This window comes from Heptranchias perlo, chromosome 12 (genome assembly GCF_035084215.1).
Source record: "Heptranchias perlo isolate sHepPer1 chromosome 12, sHepPer1.hap1, whole genome shotgun sequence".
NCBI lineage: Eukaryota > Metazoa > Chordata > Chondrichthyes > Hexanchiformes > Hexanchidae > Heptranchias > Heptranchias perlo.
In genome coordinates, this window is record NC_090336.1 from 49,827,655 (window position 1) to 49,849,459 (window position 21,805).

The 21,805-nt window shown below is 41.0% G+C and overlaps 1 protein-coding gene across 1 annotated transcript in view; it reads right to left on the bottom strand.

Annotated features, from left to right (window-relative positions):
- The window catches only part of ano3 (anoctamin 3), a 415,131-nt gene that overhangs the window by 174,499 nt on the left and 218,827 nt on the right, over window positions 1–21,805 (bottom strand). Inside the window, exons 4-7 of the mRNA XM_067994093.1 lie at window positions 16,357–16,470; window positions 13,877–14,004; window positions 8,363–8,521; window positions 4,240–4,340 (exon numbers count right to left, since the gene is read on the bottom strand). Coding sequence (XP_067850194.1) covers window positions 4,240–4,340; window positions 8,363–8,521; window positions 13,877–14,004; window positions 16,357–16,470 — 502 coding nt within the window. The remainder of the gene's footprint in view (window positions 1–4,239; window positions 4,341–8,362; window positions 8,522–13,876; window positions 14,005–16,356; window positions 16,471–21,805) is intronic.

The following is a 21,805-nucleotide window of genomic DNA, read 5'->3' on the forward strand; positions in this document are numbered from 1 at the left end:
ACATGGCACAAACTCCCCCGCTATTTCAACAACCCAGGCAGGGTGGGTTACAAACGAGGCTTAAATGTGGGATTCTAGATATTTAATACAAATAAACTGAAAAGCTACAATTTGAAATGGGTCGTGGTGCAGTGGATTCTCGAGCAGTGAATCAAGATGGCAGAAACTGCGTAAACTGTACCAATAAAACAATTACCAGTGCACAAAATTATCCAAACATTATTTTTAATTTAAAAAAATCTCCTAAGGTTGGATAGAAATATTTTTGGGTAACAAAAAAAAAAATTCTTTTGCACGAGATTTCTTTCACCAGCTGTCTTTATGGGCTGGGAATGAGGTAACTGAGTCGTGAATAGTTCAGCACTCGGGTCTACTGACATCTGGAACTAGGCTGATTCTGCCATTTCACTTACAGCTGGCAGACAGGGAGATGCTCATCTCCGGCAATCTGGGCTGGATTTGAAGCTAAGGCCCAGAAGTGAAAGCATGATGTCCTGATATTTGTAAAACTGAGGCAATTTTTCAAAGGGTTTGTTTTTGACATTTAGGTTCTGGAAAATTATCAGATTACTTTTTGGGAGCTGGTACTGAAATATGTTTGGGAAACACTGAATTAGGAAATGCCCATGCAACAATTTGGAGAATTGTAAAATCACATTGGAAATCATCAGTTAACTAACATTTTTGTCCATTTCAAGCACTATCCTTGACAATGCTTTGAGTTTTACGACTTTATATAAATACATAAGGGCAAGATTTATTCTCTAATATCTTTTTAATTTGCTTGAAAGTAATTGGTTTACATACAGATCTTTAGTAATCTGCACACATCTTAGAATACCTTTGGGTTGAATTAACATTTGTTAAATTTTAATCTGATATATGCAAAAGGTACAACTCTACATGAAAAACAAAATGTGTCTTCCATTCTGAAACTATAATCAGCTGCACCAAGAAACTGAAATAAGTTAATGGCTAAGTGGCCTCTCTGCAATTTCCTCCATTTTTTTGATCTACACTTGACATCTTTTGCCCCAGTTGGAAGTAACAATATTAATGTATTTTGTTCAATTTAAAAATAAATACAATAGTTTTCTCACTAACGTAATTCCCTGCCAAGTCTCTTGAACCAGGTGTTCCATACAGTGGGAATCACTGCACCTTCGCTCAGCAAGCAATTCAGGCTTTCCAGGCAAAAAAAGTGCTTTCATTTTTGAAAAGTTGGTAACTTTTCCATTAGTTTGACTTTCCTCCCTTTTCACTGAAATACAGCAACAATATTTACAGGTCTGGCATTTTCAAATCTATTAGCAATAGTATTGATAGCTACTATATTGATGGAGATCAAGATGGATTCAGAAAAGCACAGTTCTGGGCACCACACCTTAGGAAGGATAAATTGGACTTGTGGGAGTGCAGCGTAGATTTACTTGAATGATACCTGGACTCCGAGGGTTAAATTGTGAGGAGAGATTACACAAACTGGGGTTGTATTCCCTAGAGTTTAGAAGATTAAGGGGTGATTTGATTGAAGTTTTCAAAATATTAAGGGGAACTGTTAGGGTAGACAGAGAGAGTGTTTCCGCTGGTTGGGGAGTCTAGGACTTGGGGACATAGCCTAAAAATTAGAGCCAGGACTTTCAGGAGTGAAGTTAGGAAACACTTCTACACGCAAAGGGTGGTAGAAGTTTAGAACTCTCTTCTGCAAACGGCGGTCGATGTTAGCTCAATTGTTAATTTTAAATCTGAGATTGATAGATTTTTGTTAACCAAAGGTATTGAGGGATATGGGGCTAAGGTGGGTATATGGAGTTAGGTCACAGATCAGCCATGATCTCATTGAATGGTGCAACAGGCTAGAGAGGCTAAATGTCCTACTCCTGTTCCTAATAATCTGAAGAATGGTTTTTATAGTGGCTAAATTCTCAGAAGCTGATTTTCTAGTTGGGAAACCTAGCACACACACACACACACACACACACACACACAATGTAGAGAAGAATTGAACTATCTGCTCAAATTGATACTATATAGGAAAATTATAAACTATATGAATCAAATGAATGGCCTCTATAGTCATTGCATATTTTAATGTTAAGAATGGTAAAATTTGAACATCAAAGAAGATAACTCCAGAAGTTTTCTTTCAATTATTGAGGGGCTATTTGTGGAAAAAAATCTATTATATACTCATGACAAAACAGTTTTATTATATTGAGTATCATTAAGTAAAGCAATTATGAATCAGTTGCAAATGGCATAAACTCCACAAGAGACACTCATGGTAAATTAAAAAACCCAGTATGCAGTCTCAACTCCCTTGAAAAATTGGCATGGAACTGCAAAATACTGCATTAAGATTTACTGCTAGTATACATATTTTTCTGCTATGTATTACTTTAGATAATGCATTCCACCTGAGACCAATTTTGCTGGAAAATCTGTCCAATGCCTCAGCAGAATCTGCTTGACAGGAACAGAATGTTAACTTCCTCCTAAAGAAAATCCCATGTTCCACACTAAGTTTCTCTGCAATGAACTAGAACGCGATTCAAAACACTAAGCATAGAAATTAAGCTATTAAATCAGGAACTTTAATTGGGAAGAGCTACTTTTTTAATTATCAGGTTATTTTAATAGCATGCACTAATAAATGCTCTGATGGAAATAGGTTTGGATCAATCAGTTAAAGCCAAAAGTCCAAACATATCAGTATTATTTTACAGTGAGATCTTGTTTACCACAAAAATTATTCCACGAGTGTCACTATATCAAGAACAGGCCGACTGACTCGAGTGTTACAGACTGACAGTCAGCTTTCATGAAATGGAGAAAACAGCAATTTCTAGTTCAGTTACAGTAGACAGGCCAACACAAAATTATTGCACTCTTGACACTTGATTCAAAGTCCCTGATCCAAAAATAAATGCCATACTCTTTGCTTTGTCTGGTTGGCAGCCTGTCTGAAACTTTATTAAAAATAACTCATGGTCCTCATTCTAATAGCTGAACTGGAATGGAACATTTTTTTAAAGTTTATGTCGGAGATTTATCAACAACAGCTGAAACACTTTAACACTGGCCACACAGGGCATTATTTTCCACCAACTCCGCCACGAGCCGGGCCTTGTACACAGAGCATAGTTTATCAGGATATCGTCCGTATAGTGACCATGATTTTTAGACCATCTAAATCAATCAAGGGAAAATCATGTTAAGCTCCCCACTGTGTGTGAAACCTCACCAGTTCCACCAGGTCTCGGAACATTGTAGTAATAGGTTCGCCTTAATCTGTATGATAAACTCGACGGCTCCTTGTGAGGTATGCAATTTTGGGTCAGCAGTGCTCTAAAAGTCCATATTAATCTCGCTAAAACGTAAGTGTCACTTTGTTCAGTTAATCTGTAAATGAACTGGGACATTGAATTTGTTTTTTGCCCCACAGAAAGACTCTGTCTTCACTAAAGTGGATTGGTTTGCACTGCATTGTACTATATCTATATAGTAGATCACATATATATCACATACAGAGCCCTGCTGTGATTTTACAACTACCAACCACAATCTTTACAGGATGGTATGTGGTATTAGCAAATACTGCACAGCACCCACCAACCTGCTCATCGCTTTGCTCTTCCAATCAGTGTAATAACATTTTTTCCTGGAAGAATAGGAAAAAAAAAACTAAGGACCAGGAAGCTTTGGAAAGACTAAGTAACATCCCTCACTCTGTGTTTCAAGTGTCAATAATAAGATGAAAACATTATGATTAAGTCATGCACATATACATGCTGCACTATAAATCTGTGTAAACAGAGGTATTAAACTATCAGCAAAAAAAATCACCGTTTACTACCGTGGCAGGAAGTTATTGTGAAACATGCTCAGGAATTTAGCTTATTATTATTAGACTTATTATTGTATTTTTCCTCTGGTAATTCTGACAAGCTGTCTAAGATATAGAGATATGTTGTACATTCCAATGCAGTAACTGCATGACTGTCAAGGAATGCATTAATTATGGGGCAAAAAAAACAAATTCTCATCTTGTTGGCTGTGCTTTTAAAACCTTCCATCAGGCAAATGAAACACTGAATACTGCACCAAGCCCCTCCCTAATCCCTAATCTTTTCACTCACTCTCTATTCAAAACCATTTAAAACCACAGTGTAACAGTTACTAATTCAACAAAGATTTGGTAGTTAAAACAAACTTAATACTGCAACACACGTACAATACCTAAAAGGCATGCGGATCTTCATTCTTTCCGCGTATTTACATATCGTTTCCCAAGGTGCGTGGAGTTTCACAAACATTATATCACTATTTGTGAGGGATGGCTGTGGTTACAGAGGGGAAAAAAAGAAGAAATAGGAATTAAATTGCCATCAAAACATCGTTTTTGGATCAATGAGCTATATAAATTCAAGACAAGTTTATTACCATGTTATATGATTTCTGACCCATTTTGTAAAAAACACTTGATGTATGATAAAATTACTGATTATCTGTAGGCTATCTAAATTTGTAATGTTACTGCACAATTAAAATCCCATCAAATCTTCACCTCATTATCAAATCTTCCCATTGTCTTTAGACAGAGTAACAAATTGATCATATTAACAATAGCATGAATCAAAATTGCTTTCGAACAGATCGTACAAATTGTAGAAATGGCAAAATTAGGAGATTTGAGGATTTTTATTGTTGGCAATCCAACAAGGGGCTAACTAGGATTCCATGGCTCGGTATTCTCAAGGTTACTGATCAATAATAGTATCATGTATGATGGTACTGCTACTGATCAGTAAATCGAGTACTCCAATATACCGACAGGATCATCTGCAAAGAAAAAAAATCTCTTTGGTGCTCACATATTAATTCCAAGTGGAAACCACTGATGGAAATGCAAAAGGTTTCAAAGTTTACCCTGGGTGAAGGAGGATTGCTGATTTGCCACACTAAATAGGCTAACTTGATGAATTTTCCCCACTGCATTATGAATTACCACTACCTACATTAACTACCTACAGTTATTTGAAGGAACTCCCAGTGGGTAATTGCAGGAAGTGCATCTTGGGAAAGTGCGGGCATGCAGTCTGTGATTTCTTTGGAAGTCATAATTACTTTTGGAAATAAACTGCAGCTGTAATAACAATATAGAAAGTTAATGAGAGTGATTTGCTTTTTTAAAAAAAAATGGGAAAAGAGCAGGGGAGTGGGATTAATTGGATAACTCATACAAAGAGCTGGCACGGGTACGATGGGCCGAATGACCTCTTTCTGTGCTGTATGATTCCATGACATCCAACTCTTTATAATTTTTCCTGCATTGGATTCAAGCCTCTCAAATTTACTTGAATTCTAAGATGGCCAACTCCTTTTCTTGTGCTCGGCTGGGCAAACTGGCAATGTTACTCTCTTCTAGATAGTGTAGTCAGGTACTGTCAATTATTATAGTTAGCAGCACATAAAGGGAGAGGAAACGATCATGTCCTCAAGGAAGTGCATTGACCCCCGTCACCTGTAATCAATAGATGAAGAATGTTGGTCCCCACCTGCCACTAGGTGCTAGATCAATTCATTAATTGTACGTAGGTGACACGGTGTGATTTTGATCAGACAGCTTGCAGAATACGTCTTGTTGGTGTATCAATGATTCTGACTTGTTGACCGGCCGACACCAATTAAACTTATTCTGCTAATCGCCTGATCACTAACTCTTGCTGGAAGGAAAGACTGTTAGTGTCCCCAAGAAATTAGGGATCAGTGGGTCGGGAAAAATCAGCCTGCAGAATTAGAAAATTGTAACTGTCAGTGGAATTTTGCAGACACGAGATTTCAAAGACTACTTTTCAGAAAAGAAAACAAAATTTAAACAAATGATATTAGTTAAGGCTTGATGTAATAAACCCCCATGCTCTAAAATGTCTGCTTACCATTGAGTGACCCGGATCCATTTAGACCAGTTTCAGTCTCTGGCCTGTGCTCAGTTAAGGGATCTCAGTTGGGCAGGTAGTTTGTTGTGGGGGGGAGGGAGGGGGGAGGAGGAGGAGGGGAGGAGGGTGCTACAGTTGGCTTCGACAGTCCTTAGAAAGAAAAGAAACACACTACTAGGGTCCACACTCCTGAGACTGTAGCCAATGATCTCTGCTGGAAGCGTGTTTGTGTGGATGTCACATGAAGTCAGGATCATGCTCAGCTGTGTAAGGCACATTGTCAAACCTGATACTCGATGTACTGGCACAACAACTGCTGCTTGGGTGAGTTACCAGAAGACTGCTGTTTCTCTTGGACTCAGACCACAACATAACACCCTACCTTCAGGAGAGAGGAGACAATCCTTACCTACAGTTTAATCATCAACAAAAGTCACAAACATTCTTCAATCATTGTCATATTTTATCAATTGCTGCTGCCACACATAATTTTAAAAAAAACTGCTGCTCTGTACATAAACAGCAAGACAGGTGCAGCATAGCAGTGAGGACTTTAGAGTAGAACAAAAGGGGAACATCAGTATGGGTGAACTGGTTTGCAGATCTCACTAACATCATCCCACGGATTTTACCAACATTCTCAGCAAATTGGCATCAGCTCTATCACTGAGACAAAAACCTACAATGATTGGGTCTCTTACCCTATGTAACAAGAGTTCAATCAGCCTATGGACAGTTGAACTTTCATCACAGGGCCAAGTCTAATACAACAGTCCTAAATGAGTCAAAGTACTTTGTAGCGATGTACCAAAAAACTGAGTGATACAGTGGCTCTGTAGCTCAGAAAAAAAACCTTGATTATAAGACATTTCAGAACTACAATAAGAAATCATCTGAAAACACCTATGCAGTGTGACTGCTTAAAAAGCGATAAACTTTCAACTGGACTCAATGTGGAATCCAATTCATCTTAATTATCTCAAAGATCCCAGAAATATATTTAAACTTTTCCATAAATAACATTAGCAGTACAGCCCACTAAAAAGGGAGACTTTCACTATTTAATCTATTTTAAGAATCGTGAACAACTTTTCACATTTTTGCTATGCTATGAATATTAATAAGAATATTTGGGAACTGGCTCAGAGTAACTAAATCTGATGGTGCAATGAGTCAGCATAACTGAAATAACAATCTTAACTGTGTTAACAACTATTTACAGGTGTTAAATCAGCTTCCTCGTGAAACTATGCTCAGCATCATCCCCATCACTTACTTGTTTTATCATTATTTACTGCTAAATATATTCGGGTCAGAATTCCCGGGAACTGATTTTTAAAAGGCTTATTTAATGTTTACCGGATAACTGCTGATATCCAGTGACAAATACAAACTGTGAAGTGCTTTTTATATTTATTATTGTGACAACAAACCTGGAAGATCCAGTTGCTAAAGAGCAACTTTTATATGAAAAATAAGACACACTGTCACTATAATAACATAACCAAACTTTTGGTATTGAAGTGGCTTTTTGCCACTATCTTAAGAACAAAGCTCATATTTCATCAAAAGTTTAACAGTTACCAATTAAAGCTCCTTATTGAGCAGACACTGATCTTGTTTTGGGAGGAACTGCCCTAAAAAAAATAAGATATGTGTCTCCCTAAAGCATAATTTATTCAATGAAAAAGATGAGCTCAAAATTACATGTAGCTCCTCTAGTAAATTTATTAACCTATTCAAACATTTACATAACCTTTCTAAACTTTATTGGAAGATGAATTATGACAATATTTACCAGTCACCGGTCTCTTAACTTTTTCTGTTCTAATTATTTGTACCTTATGGGACAAGTAAAAAGTTTTACTAAAAGTCAGTTCTCATTTTCTTGTCATTTTATACTTATTTGAAGAGTATGAGAGAAAACAACTGTAACTTTCATTTTACCAAAACTACTACCTCTATCATGGTAAGTAGACTGACTGTTCCTTAACACAATAACATGTGTTCTTCGTATTGTTTTTTCTTTATTTTTCCTCTGGGTGTCTTCTTTTCCCAGCTGAATTGATTTCTTTTTGTACCGTACTCAAGTGGCCAACCTTCATGTGTGAATCTAGACAAAGAATGCTGTCAGCCTATTCGATCACAGGAAGCATCACAACCATTCCCAATCTTTTCCTCATCCATTGTCCACACACACATATACTGCCAGCAAATGTCATCGAATAGCGATCAGGGGAGCGTGTGCTGGGATCAGCTAACTCAGCACAGACCAGGGATCGAATGTGGCATTTTCCAGGTCTAGATAGCTCAGCTATTCACTGCTTCAGCAAGTTAAGCTATCAAAGGAGCTCTATTTTTTTATAAGAATATAAAATGACGTTAGAAATGGTTATAAATAATCTAATTTGTTTTGTTCACACCTCTCTTTCAAGTTGCAGTCCTTCTGCCCGCAAGTTCTTTTCAAAGGTGCTTCTCTTCTCCACTTGTATACTTGATTTTTTATAGACCAAAATATAGTCAATCCGTTTCTTTCCATCTTTGAAGAAAAGACCAAATGTCACCGCTGAGCGTTCCTTATCCTAGGCGAAAGATATAAGATGTATTATCAAATAAAATTACACGAACCATCAGGATTGGCGTTCTTAAAAAAAGTTGCATGCTTTATAACCCACTTTGCCATGCCATTACAGTGTCTATTTTTCATTGGTCCCAGCCGAAATTCTTTTACAGTTGGCAGAGGATGTTGAATTTTGACAAGATGAAAACTGGATAAGATGAACAACATTGACAGCTTCGATGAGCTTATTAAATTGGAGTTATCTGTGTCGGATTTTGTATGTACAGTCTGATAGAAATAAATCAACAACTTCAGAACTACTATGATGTTTGTCATCTTTGTCATGTCATTGCTATCTCTGCAAATATATTTATTGTTCTTTTAAAAAGCAAGTTCGAGTTGCATTCCTTCTTGAATGCTTCTTTAGAAATCAGCAACATTCATCAAAACAAGAAGCTCCAGCAAAAATTGCGGAATGAATTTAACTGGTTTACAGATACTAAAAAGAAAACTATTTAACTTTGGTCCCACTCTTTTTATTCCAACCAGAGGGGAGATGAGGAGAAATTTTTTTACACAGTGAGTTGTTATGATCTTGAATGCACTGCCTGAAAAGGTGGTGGAAGCAGATTCAATAGTAACTTTCAAAAGAGAATTAGATAAATACTTGAAATGGAAACATTTGCAGGGCTATAGGGAAAGAGCAGGAGAGTAGGACTAATTGGATAGCTCTTTCAAAGAGCTGGCACAGGCAAGATGGGCCAAATGGCCTCCTTCTGTGCTGTATCATTCTTTGATTCTTCAGCCTGTCAATTAGCACCAGATCTTCTTGAATCCTCTCAGACACAAAAGTGTTCTAATAACCTGAGGTGACTGATCTTTTATGAAAAAGCAAGTCACTTTACATATTCTCCCCCTCTCCATCTTTTTAGTTTCTCTGTTCTTCACAAATGATTTCTCCCCTGCTCTTATCTCTCTGTACAATTATTCCCATAGGGGCTGGGAAGGCTGCTACTATTCAACAGCAGTATGACTTCATAGCACAGCCAACTGATTATTAAGGGTCTAAACCGATTGCTCATGCCTTTGGAAACTGCTCCATCAGCTTAGCTGCTTCATGGGCAAATCAAATTGGCAAAGGGAGTTTGGAGGACGAGTTCATGGAATGCATTCAAGACGGTTTCCTAGAGCAATATGTCATGGAGCCAACCAGGGAAGAGACTATTTTAGATCTTGTATTATGTAATGAGACAGGTTTAATTGGCAAACTCACAGTATGAGATCCTCTGCGGAAGAGTGATCATAATATGATAGAATTTCACATTGAGTTTGAGAGTGAAGTACTTAAGTCAGGAACTAGAGTCTTAAACTTAAATAAAGCCAATTATATAGGTATGAGGGGCGAGTTGGCTAAGGTAGATTGGGAAATTAAATTAAAGGGTATGACGGTTGAAAAGCAATGGCAAACATTTAAAGAAATATTTCAATATTCTCAACAAATATACATTCCATTGAGGAATAAAAACTCCATGGGAAAAGTGATCCACCCGTGGCTAACTATAGAAATTAAGGAGAGTATTAGATTAAAAGAAGAGGCTTATAATGTTGCCAAGAACAGTAGTAAGCCTTAGGATTGGGAGAGTTTTAGAAACCAACAAAGAATGACCAAAAAATTGATGAGAGAAAATAGAATATGAAACTAAACGAGCAAGAAATATAAAAACGGATTGTAAGAGCTTCTACAAGTATGTAAAAAGGGAGTAGCAAAAATAAACATTGGTCCCCTGGAGGCTGAGACAGGAGAAATTATAATGGCGAATCAGTAAATGGCAGATATGTTAAACAAATATTTTGTATCTGTCTTCTCAGTAGAAGACTCAAAAAACATACTAGAAAAAATGGGGAACCAATGGGCTAATGAGAGCAAGGAACTTGAAGGAATTAATATCAGTAGGGAAAAAGTATTTGAGAAACTAATGGGACTAAAAGCTGATAAATCCCCTGGACCTGATGGCCTACATCCAACGGTCCAAAAAGAGGTTGCTGCAGAGATAGTGGATGCATTGGTTATGATCTTCCAAAATTCTCTAGATTCTAGAACGGTCCCAGAGGATTGGAAGGTAGCAAATGTAACCCTGCTATTCAAGAAAGGAGGGAGAGAGAAAACAGGGAACTACAGGCCAATTAGCCTGACATCAGTCGTCAGGAAAATGCTGGAATCCATTACTAAGGAAGTTGTAACAGGGCACTTAGAAAATCATATCATGATTAGGCAGAGTCAACATGGTTTTACAAAAGGGAAATCATGTTTGACAAACCTATTAGAGTTTTTTGAGAATGTAACTAGCAGGGTTGATAAAGGGGAACCAGTGGATGCTGTATATTTGGATTTTCAAAAGGCATTTGATAAGGTGCCACATAAAAGGTTGTTAGACAAGATAAGGGCTCATGGGTTTGGGGGTAACATATTAGCATGGATAGAGGATTGGTTAACGGACAGAAAACAAAGAGTAGGAATAAACAGGTCATTTTCAGATTGGCAGGCTGTAACTAGTGGGGTGCCGCAAGGATCAGTGCTTGGGCCTCAGCTATTTACAATCTATATTAGTGACTTAGAGGAAGGGACCGAGAGTAATGTATCCAAGTTTACTGATGATACAAAGCTAGGTGGGAAAGTAAGCTGTAAGGAGGACACAAAGAGTCTAGAAAGGGATATAGACAGATTAAGTGAATGGGCAAGAAGGTGGCAGATAGAGTATAATATGGGGAAATGTGAGGTTATTCACTTTGGTAGGAAGAATAGAAAAACAGAATATTTTTTAAATGGTGAGAAACTATCAATTTTGGTGTTCAGAGAGACTTGGATGCAGATACACCAAGCAATTAGGAAAGCAAATGGAATGTTGGCCTTTATTGCAAGGGGGTTTGGAGTACAAGAGTACGGAGGTCTTACTACAATTGTACAGGGCTTTGGTGAGACCTCACCTGGAGTACTGTGTACAGTTTTGGTCTCCTTATCTAAGGAAGGGTATACTTGCCTTAGAGGCGGTGCAGCGAAGGTTCACTAAATTAATTCCTGGGATAAGAGGGTTGTCCTATGAGGCGAGGTTGAGTAGAACGGGCCTATATTCTCTGGGGATTAGAAGAATGAGAGGTGATCTAATTGAAACATATAAGATTATGAGGGGGCTTGACAGGGATGCTGAGAGGTTGTTCCCCATGACTGGAAAGTCTAGAACAAGGGAACATTGTCGCAGGATTAGGAGTCGGCCATTTAAGACTGAGATGAGGAGGAATTTCTTCACTCGGAGGGTGTGAATCTTTGAAATTCTCTACCCCAGAGGGCTGTGAATGCTGAGTCATTGAATATATACAAGGCTGAGATAGACAGATTTCTGGATTGTAGGGGAATCAAGGGCTATGGGGATCGGGCAGGAAACTGGAGTTGAGGTGGAAGATCAGCCATGATCTGATTGAATGACGGAGCACACTCATGAGGCCTACTCCTGCTCCTATTTCTTATGTTCTGATGTTAACTCTAGTTACAAAAAAGAACTTATTTTTAAGCATCATCACGGTGACCCCGGAGATGCACGATTCCCAGCTGAATGAAGGGGACCTGCAAGTAGAGCAGAGGCAGCCTGAGGGGCTGAGAAGGTGGACCTGTTGCTGGCTGCATGGACTATTCAGCAGCCTCAATAGGTTAGACCATCTCCTAACATGAAAATCTGACTACTTGATTGACAGTCCTCTTTACATCTTCCCCATGACCTTCGATAAAGTACTGTCACCTACTCTGCCATTCAACTGCCTACTCTTCTATTCATGGCTGCTGCTGAAACTTGATACAAAATCGTCCAACTCGAGTATAAACAACTTCTAGTAAATTTACCTGTACTGTGTATGAGCGTTTACTGTTTGTTTCTATGGAGCTTCCTCTTGGTGACAGTGTTTGACATTTTTCTTATAAACCTAATCTTGTGCTTTATCTAGGTGCTACCCATGGGTAGGAGCACATGAAGGGGTTGGTTGTTGTGTGTCTGTAAGAGCCTCATGGAAGTCTGCCATGATCCTTAATGCCGTTGCCAGCTGCATTTCAGGACACTCCACCCAGCTGACTTGTCCAAGCATCTGAAATACTGTCAATGGTGTGCTCTATGATGACATTCATGGAGGCATGGACTTCATTATAACTGTTTTCGGCTGGTGTCCTTGTTTGTTGCAGAATTATCATGAGCCAGAGCTGCAGAGGGGGATTTGATCACCAGGAGCCATCTCCCACTTTCCAAATATTGGTGTCACGGTGGATTGTCTTAAAACAAAATGACCTGAAATGGCCCTGAGATGTCCCCACTGTAGGCTTCACCACTTCTATAGCTTCGGGGACGGGCTACAGCTGCACATTTTCTGACACGTGTGCAGGCATTGAAGAGGACTGGTTCAGAGAGATAATGCCATCATCATGCCCATTCCAGGTATGACCTGCTGCTGGGTAAGAACACAAGAAATAGGAGCAGGGGCAGGCCATATGGCCCCTCGAACCTGCTCTGCCATTCAATAAGATCATAGCTGATCTTCTACCTCAAATCCACCTTCCCACCTTATCCCTATTTCCCTTGATTCCCTTTGTGTCCAAATATCTATCGACCTCAGTTTTGAATATACCCAATGACTGAGCATCCTCAGCCCTCTGGGGTAGAGAATTCCAAAAATGCATCTGAGTGAAGAAATTTTTCCTCATCCAGTCCTAAATGGATGACTCCTTACCTTGAGACTATGACCTCTAGTTCTAGACTCTCCAGCCAGGGGAAACAACCTCTCAGCATCTTCCCTGTCAAGCCCGCTAAGAATTTTATACATTTCAAAGAGATCACCTCTTATTCTTCTAAACTCCAGAGAGTACAGGCCCATTCTACTCAATCTTTCCTCACAAAACAACCCTCTCATCCCAGGAATCAATCTTGTGAACCTTCATTGTCCCCCCTTTAAGGCAAGTATATCCTTCCTTAGGTAAGGAGAACAAAACTCCAGGTGTGGTCTCACCAGAGCCCTATATAATTGCAGCAAGACCTCCTTTCTCTTATGCTCCAAACCCCTTGCAATAAAGGCTAACATTTCATTGGCTTCCTAATTGTCTGCTGTACCTGCATGTTAACTTTCTGTGATTCGTGTATGGGCAATCCACTCTGGCAAATTACTGCCCAGACGGTGAAGACAAAAATCTACCCCAATATTCTTTTCTTCTTCTATGCTTGTTATACCATCAGCATCGGTACAGCCAGAATAACTGCAGGCAGATGAGCAGGGCTGTCGCACTAGGAATCCCTACAAGTCTCCCTAAAATAAACAGTATAAAATAAGTTGTTGAAAATGATACCTCCCGCTTTTCTGCACGAGTTTTTGAAGACTGGCGGTTTGGTGTGCTCTGGAGGAGAAAGGCATGATCAGTCCGAGAATCATATGCTCTTTGCTCCGACTCTACCGTGCTCCACTCCTTATCTGCATCTGGAAAAGAACAGAGGTAGTGCTTACTAATCTGATATCTGTCAATAAATTTGCATAGCTTTTTAAATTTAACTCCTGAAGAGCAGATAAAAGAAACTGAGCACAACTCCATAGAAGTCACTTTACACACTGTGCTGCAAAACTGGGAATGGATTACAGAAATCTCCCTTGCATTCAATTTGAATCAAATTATTTTTTTCTGAGATCGATATTAGTGCTACTCATCATGAGTAAGTAGGATAATTGTTAATGGCAATGTAACTTGTTTGATTAAAATCATGGTAGTCAGTCTGGGAAGATACAAATAAATATTTTTTGCTATGTTAGAACAATAAATTTGGAAAATAGTTCCAGAGATTTATAATTTGAAATTAGCAGGCAGTTGAGATTTTTCAATAGGTGAAGGTATTATGGGGTAGAAATTGGTCTGTGCCCGACTTCTTCCGCCAAATCGGCGCTACGCCCACCGTCCGTGCCTGTTAAGTAGTGAAATTGTCCCCGTGCCTGATTAACATTAAATAGGTGGCTGCCAGCACTACTCGCGCATTTAACTGGCAGCTCGTCACGTGGCTCTTCTCTGTAATTACCTCCATGGTCCAAATATTTTCCTTGTGTTATGGTGAAGGAGTGGAAGTGGCTCAGAGAAAGTTCCTGGCCTTAGTGACCCAAGCTGAATAAGGTAATCAAGCTGTGCTCCGACCGGGGCACCCACGGCGTCCCCCGACCGGGGCGCTCCAGGCGTGCTCCGACCGGGGCGCCCCAGGCGTGCTCCGACCGGGGCGCCCCAGGCGTGCTCCGACCGGGGCGCCCCAGGCGTGCTCCGACCGGGGGGCCCCAGGCGTGCTCCGACCGGGGGGCTCCAGGCGTGCTCCGACCGGGGCGCCCCAGGCGTGCTCCGACCGGGGGGCTCCAGGCGTGCTCCGACCGGGGCGCCCCAGGCGTGCTCCGACCGGGGCGCCGCAGGCGTGCTCCGACCGGGGCGCCCCAGGCGTGCTCCGACCGGGGCGCCCCAGGCGTGCTCCGACCGGGGCGCCCCAGGCGTGCTCCGACCGGGGCGCCCCAGGCGTGCTCCGACCGGGGGGGTCCAGACGTGCTCCGACCGGGGCGCTCCAGGCGTGCTCCGACCGGGGGGCTCCAGGCGTGCTCCGACCGGGGGGCTCCAGGCGTGTGCTCCGACCGGGGCGCTCCAGGCGTGTGCTCCGACTGGGGCGCTCCAGGCGTATGCTCCGACCGGGGGGCTCCAGGCGTGTGCTCCGACCAGGGGGCTCCAGACGTGCTCCGACCGGGGCGCTCCAGGCGTGCTCCGACCAGGGGGCTCCAGGCATGCTCCGACCGGGGGGCTCCAGACGTGCTCCGACCGGGGCGCTCCAGGCATGCTCCGACCGGGGCGCTCCCGGCGTGCTCCGACCGGGGGGGTCCAGGCGTGCTCCGACCGGGGGGGTCCAGGCGTGCTCCGACCGGGGGGGTCCAGGCGTGCTCCGACCGGGGCGCCCCAGACGTGTTCTGATCAGGGTACTGTATAGTTTTAGCATGACTTCTTTCAACTTATGGAATGCATTGCATGAAAGGGTGGTGGAGGCAGATTCAATCATGGCTTTCAAAGGGGAATTGGATAAGTACTTGAAGGGAAAAAAATTGCAGGGCTGCGGGGGAGTGTGACTAACTGGATTGCTCTTACAGAGACCCGGCATGGGCTCGATGGGCTGAATGGACTTCTTCTATGTTGCAACCATTCTACAATTTTATGATTCTAACTTACAGTGAACTTATCTAGAAGTATAATTTGACATTCCATTCACTTTATTTATTACTGTTCCACAGACATTTTACATCAAACATTGAATCTACTATCAGCCACATATCCCATTCTATCTCACCTCCAGCTGTTTTTGCACTGTCCATGGTATATATGTGACAATCATTTTTCCTTCCAATATGTAATACCCTGATTTGCTTATGTTGAATTTCATCTGCCATTGATTTGCCCATTTGCAGATATTATCTGACTTTTTTTGTATGTCCCTGATTGCTCCTTTAGTTTTAACTGCCCACTGTCCAGTTTAAAATCATCTGCAAACTTCACTAGTTTCCATAAAGTTTCTGAGTCGGAGTCGTTAATGTAGATTAGAAACAGTATGGGCCTCAACATTAATCGATGGGACACTGCATTTTGTGGTTCCCCCCCAATCCTAGTATAAAATTTTGCCTTGCTTGTGATAATTCTTAAATGTGGAATTGAAACAATAAAATTAGCAGTTGGCCAGCTCTCTCAGAGACACTTTAGGTAACTGTTTCAACACTTCATGTTAAAACCAGCATATGTAACTTAATTAGCATCAAAACAACGAATACCTAGGCAAACGACACATTCATCAAGAGCCTCTTGTGACGATAGTTTGGAATGGCACTGTTGACAGGAATTATATTCCATAAATCTCTCATCTGAGACAGAGTCCGGAGCTATATCTGCAAAGAGAAGACACGAAAAACTATGAGGAAAACATTTTTTTTAATCAATGCATTAGCAAACAATTTCACAAAAATACTGAAGAAAGATGAAAAGCATTCGGAAATTCTCGTATCAGCTATCGTGGAGCAAAAGGGCAAAAGATGAAGCCTGCACAGGTGAGGGTTATATAGGAGGATGGCTTCTATCTAAAGAAGCAGCTCATGAGTGGGTCACAAGATTTACAATCCCCTGGACAATTCCAAAGGCACAGGATAAATCCATGTCTTTATGTATAAGCTGAGGAACAATTCCTGCATTTTATTAAATGTAAGGAATCTTACAACACCAGGTTATAGTCCAACAATTTTATTTTAAAATCACAAGCTTTCGGAGATTATCCCCTTCGTCAGGTGAATGAGTGAAAGGTTCTCAAATTGCATATCTTATATTAGGCTGGGACACCATCACACCAATCAAAAGGTGTCGTTGGTGTTCAAACAGGCCAGTCACGGAGAACAGTACGTCCCAGTACACTGAATATACATTGTGTCAATTACACAGACAGAGAGAAAGAGACCCAAATGGCAGAGAGAGAGAGAGTATTAAAAACAGATAACTTTTTTTTCCCTTTTGCTGGTGGGGTTACGTGTAGCGTGACATGAACCCAAGATCCCGGTTGAGGCCGTCCTCATTGGTGCGGAACTTGGCTATCAACTTCTGCTCGACGATTTTGCGTTGTCGTGTGTCTCGAAGGTCTCGAAGACACACGACAACGCAAAATCGTTGGACTATAACCTGGTGTTGTAAGATTCCTTACATTTGTCCACCCCAGTCCATCACCGGCATCTCCACATCATGCATTTTATTAAATTACATTAAATTATTTACACCTACATATTATGATGTAAAATGATAAAAAGATTTAAGTGTAAGTGACCTGAATGTTTCTCAACAAAATAATTACCCGCGTAAATGTATACATGTTAAGCATTTCTTCAGATAATCTGGTGTTTTTAATCTAAAGTTTTTACATTGATTTTGATTTCTATGGATGTATATTTAATTAAGTGTATAATTCATTTAATCTATGTTCATGGTTTTACAGTCTGTTTACACATGACACATTTAACAAGATCATTTTATTCAAAACAAATTTAAATGGGTTAAGTATTCATTTAGGAAGTTTGGAGGTTGATGTTACGCATTTAGTAAAAAAATTGTCTCAATTTAAATTTAACATAATTGTATAGCATTATTGGGAATAAAATGAATGTGGAACAAAGTGTAAATTAGTAGGCTGATAACCTGCTAAGAATGAGCAGTTAATACTGGGAGTGGAGTAGATCTCAGAGGTCGAGGTGACAGGAGCATTTAATCAAAGTACAAACAAGCAGAGAAGAAGAAATTGAGTAAGGCCATGTTGAGTTATCCGAGTTTGTAACTTTGGAAAGGGAGGTTGGGGGAGGGTGTCAGCTGCTGAATAACAAGCTTGGTGATTGGGAGGCATAAAGTAGACAACAGTTGGCAGCCAAGCAAGAACAGGGAAAAGAGAATAACCTCAAAAATAGCCTAAGAAAAAATGGAATTAGAAAAAGGCTATTTGGTCCCTTAAGCCTACTGATTCGATGAAAAATGTTGCCTCCCATCCTTATACTTAATCTGCTGAGGTAAAATTGTTCATGAATACTCCCTGATTTTCAAATATGAAATTGAATTTAAAAATCTAGTAATTGGTGGGAAAACTGACCATGAAAGTTGCTGGAATGATGTACATATGCAACTGGTTCACTTCCTTCAGGGAAGGGAACCTGTCACCAGTAACTGGTCTGGCCTATATGTGACACATATCCCATGTGGTTGACTCTGAATACCAGGGCAACTAGGGACGGGCATGGTTGACTCTGCCTTGCTGGTGTCACAAATACCTCAAGAACAAATGAAAAAGAAACTTGCTGGATGAATGATATTTAATGGATTCCTTACATTTAGTGGTTTCAATCAGTCTTCATGAGTCAGCCCCAGCCATGATTGCGTTGTACAAAAACAGATTCAACTTAAAAAGGCAGCACTTAATAATTGCATTGGTTGATGTTTGAAGGCAGGTTTAAGATGTACTCGGTAGTAATAGAATATTAATTCTGGTAATCACAGTTAAGTGTTTTGGGGTCCTGCAGTACCAGCTTTGAAATGGTTATTTTTGATCCTCCAGTGCATTAGTTGACAAAAGAAATAATTGAAAATAGTTTCAGTTTGACAGGTTATTTTCTGCACTCACTCACTAATGCAAACAGTTACCCAGACAGCAAGCTTCACCTGAAAAATTACATCAGATCTTGGACAGTTCAATAGCAAGTGACAAAATAGTTTTATCTGGTAATATTGCTCTCAATTAGAAGATTGTATGATCAAATCATCATTAATATACATAATATCGTGCAGCACTTTGTCCAGAGTCTTAGACGGCGGAGTAAAACTGGTCTGTAAAACCTGAAGAAAAGCTGAATTTGAACTTGTTAACCAGCAGTGGAACATGTACAATGAACATTCACAAGAGGAGATTTTCAACCACCGCCCGGGCACAAAACAGACATTGCAAATCTGCCCCCCACCCCCACTATAGAAACCGCCTCATTTTCCTTTTCATCAAAATCAATTGAAAAGAAAATCAGGCGGCTTCTATCACAGGCGGTCGATCCGCAATTTGCGTTTTACGTCACGGCAGCCAGTTGAAGATCTACCCCACGGTTTGAAAAACTGATTATTTAAAATTTATCAACATTCTTTACCTGAATGATCCCCCACCAAAAAAAAAATCAATATCATGCAAATAGAAAATAAACAATGGGAGGGACGATATCACAAGTTTGATGCATTCAGTTCGTTAAAATGTCTTCAATCCTGACATTTGGTTACAAACATTAACTAGTTTTTTTTGTGGTGAACATCTTTAATTGGAAGCATCTGTCGTGGAAAATGGGGCCTTGATCTGTTGGCACTCCAGAATAAGCATTTACACTGGGCAGAACTTTCAACTTCAGCTGGGGTGTACGAGTGACAAATCCAATCCGGCTAATTACCGCCCCATCAGTCTACTCTCAATCATCAGCAAAGTGATGGAAGGTGTCATCGACAGTGCTATCAAGCGACACTTGCTCACCGATGCTCAGTTTGGGTTCCGCCAGGACCACTCGTCTCCAGACCTCATTACAGCCTTGGTCCAAACATGGACAGAAGAGCTGAATTCCAGAGGGGAGGTGAGAGTGACTGCCCTTGAAATCAAGGCAGCATTTGACCGAGTGTGGCACCAAGGAGCCCTAATAACCAAATAATGAAGCAGTCCGAGCCCGCATGCAGCAAGACCAGGACAACATCCAAGTTTGGGCTGATAAGTGGCAAGTAACATTCGCGCCAGACAAGTGCCAGGCAATGACCATCTCCAACAAGAGAGAGTCTAACCACCTCCCCTTGACATTCAACGGCATTACCATCGCCGAATCCCCCACCATCAACATCCTGGGGGTCACCATTGACCAGAAACTTAACTGGACCAGCCATATAAATACTGTGGCTACAAGAGCAGGTCAGAGGCTGGGTATTCTGTGGCAAGTGACTTACCTCCTGACTCCCCAAAGCTTTTCCACCATCTACAAGGCACAAATCAGGAGTGTGATGGAATACTCTCCACTTGCCTGGATGAGTGCAGCTGCAACAACACTCACGAAGCTCGACACCATCCAGGACAAAGCAGCCCGCTTGATTGGCACCCCATCCACCACCCTAAACATTCACTCCCCTCACCACCGGCACACTGTGGCTGCAGTGTGTACCATCCACAGGATGCACTGCAGCAACTCACCAAGGCTTCTTCGACAGCACCTCCCAAACCCGCGACCTCTACCACCTAGAAGGACAAGAGCAGCAGGTACATGGGAACAACACCACCTGCACATTCCCCTCCAAATCACACACCATCCCGACTTGGAAATATACCGCCGTTCCTTCATCGTCGCTGGGTCAAAATCCTGGAACTCCCTTCCTAACAGCACTGTGGGAGAACCTTCACCACACGGACTGCAGTGGTTCAAGAAGGCGGCTCAACACCACCTTCTCAAGGGCAATTAGGGATGGGCAATAAATGCCGGCCTCGCCAGCGACGCCCACATCCCATGATGAATAAAAAAATGACAAGGGTAATGCAGTCGAAATAATATATTTGAATTATCAAAAGTTGTCGCATGGTAGACTCATGACTAAGGTCAGAGTATGTGGAGTCAGGGGATAAGTAGCAGAATGGATAGCAAGTTGGCTACAAAACAGAAAATAGAGAGTAGAGGTTAAAGTAGTTACTCAGAGTGGCAAAAGGTGGGAAGTGGTGTTCCACAAGGATCGTTGCTGGGACCACTGTTGTTCACTATTTACATCAACGACTTGGACTCAGGAATCGTAAGTACAATTTCAAAATTTGTGGATAACACCAAATTGGGGGGTATAGTTAGAACCGAGGAGGATTGTGACAAAATGCAGGAAGACATTAATAAACTTGCAAAATGGGCGTGTAATTGGCAAATTAATTTCATAATAGATAAGTGTGAGGTATTACATTTTGGTAGGAAGAATAAAGGGACCACCTACTGCTTGGATAATAAAAGTCTATATGGGGCAGAGGAGCAGAGGGATCTGGGGGTACAGATACATAGATCACTAAAAGTAGCGACACAGATTAATAAGGCAATAAAAAAAAAGCAAACCAAGCACTGGGGTTCATTTCTGGAGGGATAGATTGGAAAAATCAGAGAAGTTATGTTAAACTTGTATAGAACCTTGGTTAGATCACACTTGGAGTACTGTGAACATTTCTGGTCTCCATATTATAAAAAATACATAGAGGCACTGAAGAAGGTCCAGAAAAGATTTACTAGGTAGATACCAGAACTGAGAAGCCTTTAAGATTATGAAAGCATTTGATAGGGTAGATTTAGAGGAGATGTTTCCACTTGCGGGGGAGGCCAGAACTAGGGGCCGTAAATATAAGATAGTCATTGATAAATCCAATAGGGAATTAAGGAGAAACTTCTTTACCCAGAGAGTGGTTAGAATGTGGAACTCACTAACACAAGGAGTAGTTGAGACGAATAGCATAGATGCATTTAAGGGGAAGCTAGATAAACTCATGAGGGAGAAAGGAACAGAAGGTTATGCTGATAGGGTTAGATGAAATAGGGAGGAAGGAGGCTCGTGTGGAGCATAAACACCGGCACAGACCTGTTGGGCCGAATGGCCTGTTTCTGTGCTGTACATTCCATGTAATTCTACGTTTTACAATCCGCTGAAGTTGAAAGTTCCAGCGATTGT